Genomic DNA, 13,658 nt, shown 5'->3' on the forward strand with positions numbered 1-13,658 from the left:
TTCGAGGGCGTCGCAAAAAAAGTTTGCGAACCACTGCCTTAAATTACTATTGGAATACAAATGTATCTATTTCTATATTACTGTTTAAGATCCCAAATTTAGCGGTGGGGCGCAGTGGTACTATGCAGCTTGCGAAAAAAATTTTGAAGTGCAAATTTTGTCTGCCCCTTGGTGGTAAGTAAGCTTAAAAATTAGTAATTTGCCAGCTTTTCTTACATAAAGTAAGTTGGAATAATATTTGGTTGTATACCAATTTAATTTAAATAAACAAATTTGCTGTACTTGGTAAATGGTAACGGCCATTGCTCATTTAGGAAATGTTCTTTACGCAATATATACTTATCCTAAAGAATACTTTCCATACAGTAATTTTTCTTTAGTATGCCGTGTTTAGTGCGCAAATTAAATTTATGCCGTACTGCTGCTCTAAATAGTCTTCTATATACCTGTTCCAGTGTTACAAATTAAGACACATTCAAATTGATACCATAAACTAAAAAGTAATACCAAATTCTTTGAAAACATCGTTTGAACCAGCGGTTCCCAACCTTTTTGGTGCCGTGACCCTTTTATAACATTTGCCAAGTTGCGGTGACCCCAAGGATAAAATTAGTTGGGTTGATCCTCCTTCACTGCACTTTTGGAGCTAACTAGTAGGCTACTAGGCTATATATTAATTTTGACTTCTAAATAAATAAACAACACAACAAATCAACTTATAAACACAACAATTTGTTCAGTGAGAAGGCTGTGCTTGCTTCTTTTTAGCCAGATCTTCAATCCTTGAAGCAGTCTTTGCAAGAGCACAACGCAGATCATCTTCTGCATCAAGTCTGCTCCTGTATTTAGATTTGATAACCAACAAGCTTAAAAAGCCCGTTTCACAAAGGTATGTTGTTGGAAAAGGAAGAATCAGGTGCAATGCGATCTCAGACAGAACGGGATATGACTGCAAACTCTTGATCCAAAATTTGGTAACTGACATTGAAGAAAAATCAGTTTTTGCTGCATCACTGGTAATGAGTTCAATGAACTCCTCTTGTGCATTCTCAGGAACATCTTCAACTCTGATGGTGAATGGGCTTCTAGCAAGTGCAAATGGTGTGTCAGGTAAATTAGGAAAATATCTTGAAATTTCTTCTTCAAGAATTTTGAAGTGTTCTTTGACAGAAAGTATTGTTCTATTCATTGTTTCCTGTTCAATATCATTTTCCTCAAAGAAAGCAGATAAGTTCGGCAACATGTAAATTCTATTTTCATCCAATTTTTTTTGCCAAAGTTGAAGTTTCAACTTGAATGCTCGGATCTTTTCTGACAAATCTAGGCATGTTGCATTTGGTCCTTGGAGAGACAAATTTAACTCATTTAAGATTGCAAAGATGTCAACCAAGTAAGCAATTTTGTGAAGTTGGTTTTTGTCGCCGAAAAGTGCTTCAAACTGTGGTTTAGATTTTTGATTAAAAAATGTTTTCAATTCATCACGAAGATCAAAAACACGTTTCAAAACTTTGCCTCTGGACAACCATCTCACACTAGTGTGAAATAACAGAACATTATTGGATGCATCCAACTCTCTGCCAACTTTTGAAAATAGGCGGCTGTTTAAAGCACTAGCTTTTACAAAATTCACGACACTTACAACGCTTTTCATTGTATCTTGGAATTCTTGTGGCAAAGTCTTCGTTGCTAACACTTGTCGATGAATCATACAGTGAGTTCCGATGGCTTTCGGTGATGCATTGATTACCAAACGTTGAAATCCAGACCTACATCCCAGCATTGCTGGAGCACCGTCTGTGCAAACACCATAAACATTTTCCCAAGGAATGCCATGATTTTGCAGAAATGATCCAACTGTGTCAAAGACATCGCGTGCAGTAGTTGTCGTTTCAAGTGGTTTGCAAAAAAGAAACTCATCTTTGAAATCACCTTCATAAATGTACCTCACGTAAACCAGTAACTGAGAACAGTTTGCCACATCTGTTGATTCATCAAGCTGGATACTAAATATTCCAAGTGGAGCTGATTTCATTTCCTGGATTACTTGCTCCATAATATCAGCAGACATGTCGTCTATTCTTCTACTGACGGTGTTATTAGACAAGGATATTGTATTCAGTTTGTTACCATATTCAGCTCCAAGCATAACTCGAACAACGTCTTTGGTTGCTGGCAGCAGCAACTCCTCGGCAATGGTGTGAGGTTTCTTGGCTTTGGCGATTCTGAGAGCCACCAAATATGAAGCTTCAATGGCTGCCACATTTTGCTGTTGGTACTTGCCCCCAGAATCCAGCCTGTTTTTTTTGACACAATCAGCTTTGTTCTTAAAATACTGGACATCCTTGCCCGCAAAGTTTGGATGCTTAGCGTCAAAATGGCGTTTCATTTTGTTGGGCTTCATCGATTCGGCTGACATAATTGTGTTGCAAATGACACATTGTGGCTTTTCAATTCCTGCGTCAACTACGAAAGTAAATCCATACTTCAAAAATTCCTCACAATATTTTCTTTTCCTAGGCCTAATACTTGTCTCTCGATTCATCATGGGAAATCTGAAATTTTACAAAATAAATTTTAGTTTATGGCGCCCGTTATTCTTAAACTCTTTCCAACGGGTACTTTTTTGCTTTTTTTAAGTCTAGCAAATGTTATCAGTCGCTTTTGAAAGTTCTGTAGGCTAGGCTAGCTATCGTAGGCTACCTATGGTTGATGCCGGGAATTCAACAGTAAGCCTACACTGGCTTGCCTAGGCTATCAACTGATGCAAAAATAATAGTCTAGCTCTCAACATGCTTCCTGGCTGCTCAATGTTTGAAGATTTAACTTTTTTTCTCACAAATATCAACAAAAATCGCGACCTCAAGTCCAACTTTTGCTTAAATGCATTTCAGCAATCAGCAATTAAATTGTTATTTTCATGGTAAAGGCCTTTGTGACGTAATGAATTACCTGAAATCAAACGAGTAAATTCTGTAATTTTTCATGGCCGCTAAACTGCCGTTAAAATCTTGCTTTCCGAGCATATTTGCCATTATTAAACGAAAATCCTGTAATGAGGCCCAGGGTGTTCTGGTTTGTCTAGTACTCTAGTAAAATCGCGATGCGCTCTGTGGTGAGCTGACCATTGTTAAGAGTTAACTTTCTAAATTTCTAAACTAATGAAATTCTAAACTTTTCAGAAGGCCTCAGGTGACCCCAGGCAAATTGTCAGGCGACCCCAGTTGGGGTCGCGACCCACAGGTTGGGAACCGCTGGTTTAAACGAAAATTTTTTGCACCTTGGTTTGCTGTATGAAATATTTAACTAGCAAATATTATTGGTGGTGTGCTGTTTGTGCGAGTGAAGCAAGCAATTACCATTTGTAAGGTAGTTACATTTGGAATCAGTAGTTACCAGATGTCACTGAATTCAGTTAATAATTTTGCAAATTATATTATATTTGATTGCTCAGTATTGGAGTATGTTATTATAATGTTAAACTTCTCCACTTGGTTTATTTTTATAGAACTTGCTCATATTTACTAGGTGAACTATAATAAGAACACATATTATTCGTCTGTAACTGTGATTCAGCCATTCTGGGATTATGTTGGACATTGCTTAAAGACATATCAACAGTACACTGGGAAAAAAAAAAAAAATAGTCAGTCTATTCCTCAAAGATACAACAAACCTCTGGTAAGATTATTGTGACAATGAGATCATAGTGTAAGGCAAACCATTATAGAATAGAGTATTTATTTTACTTATAAACAAAACTTTATACTGCTAACTGTCCATGGGTAAAGTTTATCTAGTTTAGGGCTACCCAAAGTTTTCAGGCTGTGACCTCATTTATTATATTAAACTTTTTGACCCACTAGGTTTAACAGTTTAAAAAATAACATTTCTCGATGACTGTCTGCTTTGGCATGCATTTATTGAAGTAATGTGCGTTTCATAATTTGCCATTACCAAACAGAAAAAATAACAATTTTATGAATGTAGCACTTTGTGTAAAATTTAACTCCATGAGCAACCCCCAGATTGGAAAGCCCTGGTCTAGTTATACAAAACTTCCGAGTAATTTTACCAATGTTTTGTTTGTGTATGTTACACTGTTTTTCTATTATTCAGGTTGGAAAACTGATTGGGAACCTCTACTTAAAAAGTTCTGGTCACAGAATGAGCAGATTATTTAAAGAGTAAAATAAATTCCTTCAAATTTTCCCCCCTTTGACCATTTGTTGTTCTGTAAGAAGCCTATTAATTAATGTGAAACTTTATTCTCTTGTAGATAACATATGACACTGCTTTACACAAATTCCTACTGGTAATTGTTTGGGCTGTTCAGTGATTTTGATTTTTTAAGTCAGGGTTGTCCAAGGTTGCACAGTATTTCTTACATATTCTTTACGGGCCACAAAGCAGACTATACATGCGTGCCAGGAGCAGATAAACGATTTTCGTTTGTAACTGTCGAAAGATATATAAACTGCACAAACTTTCTGCTATCACCAAATTGCGCACAAATAAAATCGAGCGATAATAAATTTTTTGCCAAGTGATAGTAAACTGGTTTGTTTAATGGTGTAATCGGAAAAATGTAACCCTAACCAAACCATTGCAGGATGCTCGCTGATTGTTGGTCACTTATATTTCTTTAAAATAAACCCTGTACGCATTACAATAATTCAACAGTGCTTCGCGAGCCACAAACAACGATGTCGTGCCTGGGTTTTGGACCACCCTGCCTTAAGTAATCAATTTTTGTTAAAAGAGTCATTATTTTCCTACTTATTGGTACACCTTATATACAAACTCAGGCAAGCAAAACAAAATAATGTTTATTTAAAATTTATTTGGTTAAACATGGTAAGAATCAATCAATTTAAAGAATAAATAAAGTTCTTTATTGACACCAGATTCCAGAGGCCACTTCAGTATTGTTCTAGTACCTGGTCAACAGCGTCTGTATGAACACAATTTATCGACCAATATATTGCAAATGTTGTTTTATAATTTTATTAAATTATCTCTTTGCACTGATTTAGTATATTTAAATTTCAAAGTGTGTATTACAAAGTAAACGTTTTGTTTTATATGAATAAAATATTTATAAATTTTTACTTTGTCGTCAAAACAGTTGTTAAGTTATTACTTATTCTGAATAAATTTCAGCAAATAAATTATAGACTCTAAAAGTATAGTGGCTTAATTTAGAGTAAATAAAAATATCCACACAGAACTAGGTAGCATATTGTACAGGTTTGAAATCAGGACTGCTGAGTCGGCCTCGAGGAGTCGGTTTGTTTTGCTGGAGTCGGACTCGGGACTCGAGTAAGACCATGTAAAACTACACGAGTCTCTAGTCTGAAATGCGCAGTAAACTAATATGACCACCAACTGAAAATTGTAAAGGTGGAATAGCATGTGGTGGAATATTTTCCAACCATGTATTATGAATGAGTTATACGACACCCCTATAAGTGGTAGCTAAATATCCATGTAATTTTGGTTACGTAAATTGGCGGAATACAGGCTGTTTAGTCAGGGCCGGACTCGGGACTCGACAAAATGCCACATTTAACTGGAGTCGGACTAGGGTTATTTTTAACCGACTCCGCAGTACTGTTTGAAATAAATATTTTTTGTCATTTTCGATGTAAGTTTGCGAAAAGTATTTTTTACCTCGAGTGCTTCTCATCTTTTCTCCCTTATAGCAAAAGTTTGGAGCTTACTTGCTGGAGGTTGTAGTTGAATATATCAAAGCCCATGTATAGAAGAAGTAGGTGACATCTTGTAAACAGCTTAAATATATATATATCTTTATTCAGTTTAAACTTGATTGGATAACTGGTTGTAAAAGAATAAAGATTATTATTACATTTAATTTCAACAGATTAGAAAGCTGCGTAATCTGGTGATTTCCTTTTTTAAATGAACAATATTACTCACTAAATTTGTGTTCACCAAACCCTATCCACTAAACTGGTACCAAACTGTGTAATGTTAATATTTCTTAACACCAAAACTAAAGAATAATTGAATATATTACAAGATCCCTACTCTAATTTGCTTTAAGTGTTTTACTGTAATGCTAAAATAAACGAAACTGGGGCAATAAAAATAACTTTAAACAATATTGTAATATTTTGTTTATTGTACTTATTGTACTATATAAGCGAACACAAAAAGTTGTACCAAAAGGCTTACTGGTAATAATAAAAAAATGTAAATTCCTCTCCGGCACCCCGGTTTGGAACCACTGGTCTACTCTACAGCAACGCGTTGTACGCTTCCGCAGTCATTAACTTGACGACGTTGGCGCGCCAACGAGTGTGTTACCATATTATATACCGGTAGTACTTATGGTCAGCTGATATTGTATGCCCTTTTTTAAGTGCGTTTACACGAAACTCGACAATGAAAGTTTGACACCTAATTCAAACATAACTTTTAAACTGTCAGAAATGTCGAACCTTAATATATATAAGCTGGTTGCTCCAAAATTTTACTTAACCAACATGCAAGTCAAGCCCAGTTGTTTACGTTTTACTATTATGCACTAGAGCGGAACGCTGTCGAAAGTAGAACAATGTGCTACGTCACAGTTTGTCCTCATGGTTATAATCTCTTTGCTTGGTGGTTGTAGTAATAGCAAAAATTACTACAATATGAAATACTTCTATACAGTATTGTTTGCAAGATGGGCATGGTTTTGCAAATATTCTTATAGATAGTCAAAAAATAATTGTTTTACAAACCATAGTACTTGAGCCAAAACGTTTATAAATTTATTTAAAGTTAAAGTTTATTTTTAACTTTAATTGCATTATGATAGTATGTATAGTATTTGACCTATTTGACGAGTATTTGACCGGTCAATTGATCGGATTTTATTTGACTGGTCAAATGCCCAACCCTAGTAGAAAGTAACGCAAAAAAATAAAAATCTACAAATACCTCATATCGCAATGCATATCATATTATTTGGGTTAAGGTGCGGGTTCGAGTTTGGGTGGGTCAAGCATTAATATATTTATTATTAATAAAAATGCTTGACCCACCAAAACACAAAGCCGCACCTTAACCCAAATAATATAAGTTACTTTCTATGTATTCAAACAAGAAAAAACGCCCCAAAATATCTTGCTTATAGAACCAAGCAAATCAAACGGGTTGGCGACCCATGGGTTGAGAAACACTGCGACCTGACAACCCGAGGTATTATTTTAAAAGTCAGGAAAACTATAGTGCCTACATATCTTAAATCGAAAGTTGTGGGACTATATAGGGCGCTCTTTCACTATTGTACGTGAAAAGTTATGCAAACAAAAAAATAATAATAATACCGCATACCACAACGCATATTGTTTGGGTGAGGGTGGGTCAAGTAATATTATGTTTATTATTAATAATAACTTGACCCATCCTCAACCAAACGCTAACCCGCACCCTAACCCAAACAATATGTGTTGTGGTATGCGGCATTTGAAAAAAAAAATTTTTATTAATTTTTATGAACAATAGTGAAAGAGCGGCCCCTGATGCCTGTCACTGCAGACCAGTGGTTCTCAACCTTTTTTCTTTCGTGGCCCCATCATTTACGTTCCAAAAAATTCTGTGGCCCGATAAATTTTAATCAAAGAAAAAACTGTAAAATAGGTTTAGAACAAAACATAGCAGAATATATTTCAAAACAGATTATTTATTCAACCGTGCATAAGTTAGACACTTTGACTGAACAATAAATTTACATTCCTTTTTAATTCCTCCCCAAGCCATTATTTCTGTAAAATTAAATATAGTGACACAAATGAAACTAAATCTAGCTTTTTTAATTGGTCGGTGGCCCACCTGAAATGTTCTTATGGCCCACTGGTAGTGGTAGAGAAAGTGTTTCTCAACCTTTTCACTTGGGGGCGCACCTAGAGACGTATGCATTTAAATGACTTAGAATTAGTAAGCAAAATATATTTGAAAAGCTTTTAGAGATAGGTCGATTTAAACCTCTCAAAAATATAAGTTTGTTTGCATTATTATTTTAGGTAAATAGTCTTTTCAACACGACCGGAATGTTTTTTATTCAACTTCATGAAAAAATATACATTCATTTTAGTGTTAGGTTTGTGATGTCCAGTGAATTTGTAACTGTGCATTACTTCACCGCATATTTAATTTATTTTAATGATTTTTTCAGTGCCTGTATATCACCATCACTTGAAGTAAATTGGGTTGCATATGAAGCAAGCGGGTCGATTATGAGCCTCTTTTATGTCTTTTTGCCTAGTGAATCAACCTCACTCCTTCAAGGTAGATTGTCTGAGTCTGATTAGAAATCCACACCGATTTTGTTGGCTGGTGTTTAGCAAGCCAGCAAAAGCCGGCAAGCCACACAACCTGTCTGTGTAGGCTATCAACTGGCGACCAACTGGCAAAAATATTTACAGTATGAGAATAAAATGGGTGGGCTTGCGGGTGTGATCAATATCCTACGGCTAGAAGTTTTTCTGGTAAACGGTCTAACGGCTCAAACCGGTGTTTTTGCAATTTCTATCAGCACCAAAAAGCGAGCAACAGCAACACATTTCAAAATACGCAATAGCCTACGATAAATTCCATAGTATGTAATTATACATTAATTATTACTCATGACGCTACAGACACTCCAGCACAAAAGGAATTGCCGTCGTGAATATAACACGGCGGCTGATTTTCGCATTATACCCGAAAGGTTGCTATTTTTTTAACACAATTGACTTTTGTTAAAAAGTGCTTCATACGATTTGAGCGAAATGAACATGAACAAGGCAATAAGTCACACGAGTTGTAGCTTTTAGCAACACATTCAAGAACAAGATGTTTTCTTCTGTCGATAAGTCAACGAACGACAGGCATTTTGTTGTTGTCTCTTTGTCTCGTTCATGTCCTTCCGTCACACATGATGAAAAACGTGAAACTGTGAAAAACATAAAAGAAAGGAGGGGTAGTGATTTGTTCGGAATTAAATTCTATTGAATTTTAACATTGAGCAACATCTACTTATAAATTTGCATTTTTTTTTAATTTGCACAATTCGTTCAATGTAAGTTTTAATATAACGACGCATCACAAGAAAATACGCTTTGAAGTTGCTGCTTATTCAATATTGCTTTCTTCAAAAGGCAGGAAATGGGGTTTTCCTAAAGTTGTGAGTTGAAAGCTAATGTTTCGCGTGTGGATAAATCATTATGCTTGATACGAGGTATTTTAAACTCGTGTGTAAACGCGGCTGCGTATGATCAGAGAAAAAAACAGACAAAACCCCAAAACGTACCAAATGTTTAAAAGAATTCGGAAATTTATCACAAAATTATTTCGTGCACAACAAAATTAAGTCGTGATTCACAAGCTTAACGCGTTGATTTCAAACTATTGAGATCCAAGCACAAAAATTAGGCTCTTTTAAAATTTATCAAAAGATCGTGCGATCGACGTAGCTTAGACTTGACTTCATAGATATAGACTATACATAATTTGCGAAATGCAATACATAATGGTTTAACAAAAAGTCACATAAAAACAGTTTACAGACCTTTCGGTCGGTAATTTTACTTATTTATTTTTAAATATTTTTAAAAGTATAATAGCTTTTCACCTGATAAACTAGGTAGAATCAGTGTAGCATCATGCAATATTACTTGATATTGGCTAATTCTACGTCACACTATACACGTGACCGTTGTCCACTGACGCGTGACCTAACGCCGAATCGTGCGCTTTGATCGTTTCGCAAGCTATTCTAGCGGCTTGAATCACCGCTCTGTTTATCATGTGTTTCTGAGATTTGTTGATATACTCGACGGGCAACATCTACTGAGTGAAGTGTCTTTGCCTAGAGTACAAGAAGTTAAGGACAGGTATTCTAGCGGCCTGCTCCTTTGGAGTCGGATTAAGAACTTGTAAGAGTCTAGGCAGCCGTCGGCACTCGTCTTCAGAGCCAGCAGCCTTCTTACCCCTAACTAAACACCCCGATTCGCCACATCAGTTATTGTGAAATCCATGATTCCAAGCGGTTGTTTCTTTAGCTTTGCTGATGCTATGAGTCGTCTTAACGTATCGTTCGACTAAATCAATTCTTCCAAACGCTGGCTTCTTGCTGGTTCCAAACACAATAGTTTTCAGAGTTCGTTCGACGACTTTTCTTGTCCATAAGAAATAGAGTTCTTCCTCACTCGATGGCAACAATTTGATGCAACGTTGGTTGAATTATGAGAATCATTAATTGTCTTTTTGCCTAATGAATCAACCTCACTCCTTCAAGGTAGATTGTCTGAGTCTGATTACAAATCCACACAGTTTTTGTTGGCTGGTGTTTAGCAAGCCAGCCAGAAGCTGGCAAGTGTAATGATTTATGTTTCTATTGTTAACTCTGATTTCTATGGTATTTGCTTCTGCGCGTTTCTCCTTTCTTTTCCTTGCCTCTCTCCGTAATTATCATTATACGTCCCGCGTCTTGTTGCATTCTTTCCCTCCCTTTATAACTCGTGTAACTTTCCTATGCTTCGTCAGTCTTTGTCAGTTTCTCTTATTGGGTACTCTTTTATATTCGTTACTAATAACGTTCTGCAGAGACCGAACAAGAAGATGAAGAAGACAGCACAGAGAAAGAAGAGGAAAATCAGGATCTCATGCTGATAGGGGGCCATAATAACGCACCCCTAATATCTAATAGTACCCCCGATCCAGGGGGAAAAAGCGCACTTGCGATTTCTCTCCTTTAGAGGAGGAGCAAGCCTGCAAACACTCGCTCAAGGAGTGCTTGCAATGTAATGGGGCGATCACACCCCTGATTGCACACACTACCAGGAGAGCAACTCCTTCCCTAGCAACTTTACCACAGTGTTTTCATAATAATGTTTCACACCCAAAAACTCAACCCCCCAACTTTTAAAGTAAACTAAAATGGAGACCAACTTAAAAATCGCAACTTTTAATGTCAACGAACTAACCGATAAGACCAAACGCCACGCCATTTTTTCCTACCTAAAAAAATCATCTATAGATACTTATCTTTTGCAGGAGACCCACTCGACACCACAGGTTGAGTCAACCTGGGCTGCTGAGTGGACTCCTGGTGTTTCTTATTTTAATTCATCACCCTCTATTTGACATGGAATTTCTATCAGAAAACATTGAGAACCATGAACTAATTTTGCATGGTTATCTTGCCATATCTTAGTAAATATGTGGACAAAATTTAAGTGCAAATTTTTACTGGGGTCATAGGTAACTGGGATATTAAAAGGACCCCACTTTTTGCTTTTTTTTTCGTTTCAACCCATGTTTCACAATAAATATTTTCCAACCCCTTTAATATTTTGTACTGAAATTTTCGCAGTTAAGAGATAATCCTGTAAACAACACTTCTACCAATTTTTAGTCAAATCCAAAAATGGGGTCTTGGCGAGGTTTCAAAATTAGGGGAAAATTTTAGCCGAGTGCTCGGAAAGGCCAACTTTGGATGTCTATGACCTTTTAGAGTGACAATGTAAACTATGTTTTTTTTAATATTTGGTAGAAGTACTATCACCTGTAAAAAAATTGGGCTGTTACCTTATTTAGTTTAACAGTAATAGGGCGTCAAACATGGTCCAAAATAGAAAAATTGCGCCCCCTCGGCAGACCCCCAAACTAAAAGCTTTATAACTCTGGCGTTTGTCGACAAATTACGCTCAAATTTTGCAGGTGTTCATTATATAGGATAGTGAAAAGGTGTGTAAAGTTTAAGGGAAACCGGAGAGGTTGAATTTCTTGACTGTGTGAATTGACACGGAATGGCCCACCAGTGGTTCTCAACCTTATAAGTGTCCTGGCTACCTTCCATTAGCACTTAACACTTTGTGCTCCCTTTGCTCATGAATTCGAAAAACACTTTAAACACATCATAAGAGAGGTCTCTGGACATAACGCAAACCAAAACAAAATGGTTTAACTGGCTAAAAATTAAAATATAACATGCCTGTTGCCCCCTGAATAATTCTCCGTGCTCCCCCTGGGGCCCAAAGGACACGGTTGAACAATGCTGTCTTTATTATTATGTTTTTTATTTCATGAAACAAAACCATTTATTTGAATTTTTTTTATACCTAGTTAATAAATTTTCAGTTAGTGAAAATTTGAAATTGATAAAATTAATAAAAAAATGTACCCAGTTGTCATATTTATGCAAAATTAAGGCAATTCTAATCATCGAAAACAAAAAAAAAATAGTAGTCCAAAACGAATATTTATCATGTAAATTTTAGAATATTACATCTAGAATTATATCAAAACATTTAAATCTAGATGAAAATTATCTAAAATAGCAACCATGTGTCTGGTCAAATTTATGCGGCTACCTGATCCATCTCCCTGGTTTTATTAGGTTTGATACGATGGTATTTGCTATAATCAATTTTATAACATACTGTGTAAATTGAAACCTCAGGTAACAGGCAGTGGTATAACCTCCACACTATCAACAAACATAGTTAACAAAATGTCTGCGAAGTTTCATACTTTGTCTTATTTCTTGTATGTATTTGTTTTTCTAGAACTTTAAACAATATGTTGAATAGAAATATTTCAGCCAGTGTGTTATTGTATGTCTTTACTATAGTTGTATGTAAAGTTGCAAAAGTCAGTGTATTAACACATTTTTTGGTCACTTTCTATTGTATTATAAAGTGCTCAAATTTGAAACCTGATTACCAATTACTAATTGTAAAATACCAAGAACCACTTTAGAAAGTCAAAATACTATGTTGTCTAAAGATTATTTTGCAAACATAAACATTGAAAAAAAACTGCAGAAAGCTTCGAAAAGTCTTCGGAAGTCATAAACTTTAAATGCAAATTTCATATAGAAGAAATAATCACATAGTGTTTTAAGCATCATTTTTGAAACTAGCACCCCAACAAATGGGGGAATAGCATTTTACTACAGGCTTTTGCTGCAAAATAAAGCCTCCAGAGAGATGATAAAAGCACTCAATAATTAAAAAACGACCTATTTTCACATAGTGGTCAAATATTCAAATCATAAAATCTTCGAAACCGCTTATCACAGAACCCTCAAATTTGTTGCAATCTTATTAACTGTTTAAAATATAAAGAAAATCTAAGAACATGGGTTCCGGCCCTTTAAATTAGACATGGAATAACCCAATAATAAATTTTAAAGAAGAAAGTCGAATATGTTAGGTTTTAAAGTTTAATATTATGAGTAGGCCTACCAGATTTTAAACCCTCAAACCCGTTTGAGGCGCAATTAACATCGCATCGCCGTGAACGTGGAAAAAACAGAAACTTTTTTCGTATGACCCACCGGTGGGTCACAACACAGTAGCCAAATTTTCTGCAAGACCCACTGGTTGATCGCATAGCAGTGAACGTGTTAAAGATGACTCAAGCAATTTTCACCTTTTCACGGGTTACAGTTTAATCGCTTCTTACAGTATGTTTCATCACTTATTGTTTTCCATTCGGTACCATTTGGTACATTTCAAACCTTGGATGAAAAAAGCCGAAAAAGCCAAACGCTAATTAAATAAAGTCAAAACACATAAAAGGCTTGAATAATACTATAAGGTAATTTGTGTGATAATAAATAACCTTTAAGGTCCAAGTTTATGTGGTAAGGTAAAATGACAAAC

At 35.7% G+C, this 13,658-nt stretch overlaps 1 protein-coding gene across 1 annotated transcript; it reads right to left on the reverse strand.

Moving 5' to 3' along the window:
• Positions 1-736: 736 nt before the first annotated feature.
• Positions 737-3,032, reverse strand: LOC146136244 (SCAN domain-containing protein 3-like). Its single transcript, XM_083396187.1, has 2 exons — positions 2,950-3,032; positions 737-2,552 (listed from the first exon to the last, which is right to left on the reverse strand). The coding sequence occupies exons 1-2, from the start codon at positions 3,030-3,032 to the stop codon at positions 737-739; spliced, it is 1,899 nt and encodes a 632-aa protein (XP_083252313.1).
• Positions 3,033-13,658: the final 10,626 nt, after the last annotated feature.

This window comes from Ascidiella aspersa, chromosome 8, assembly GCF_963924565.1.
Source record: "Ascidiella aspersa chromosome 8, kaAscAspe10.2, whole genome shotgun sequence".
NCBI classification, from domain to species: domain Eukaryota; kingdom Metazoa; phylum Chordata; class Ascidiacea; order Phlebobranchia; family Ascidiidae; genus Ascidiella; species Ascidiella aspersa.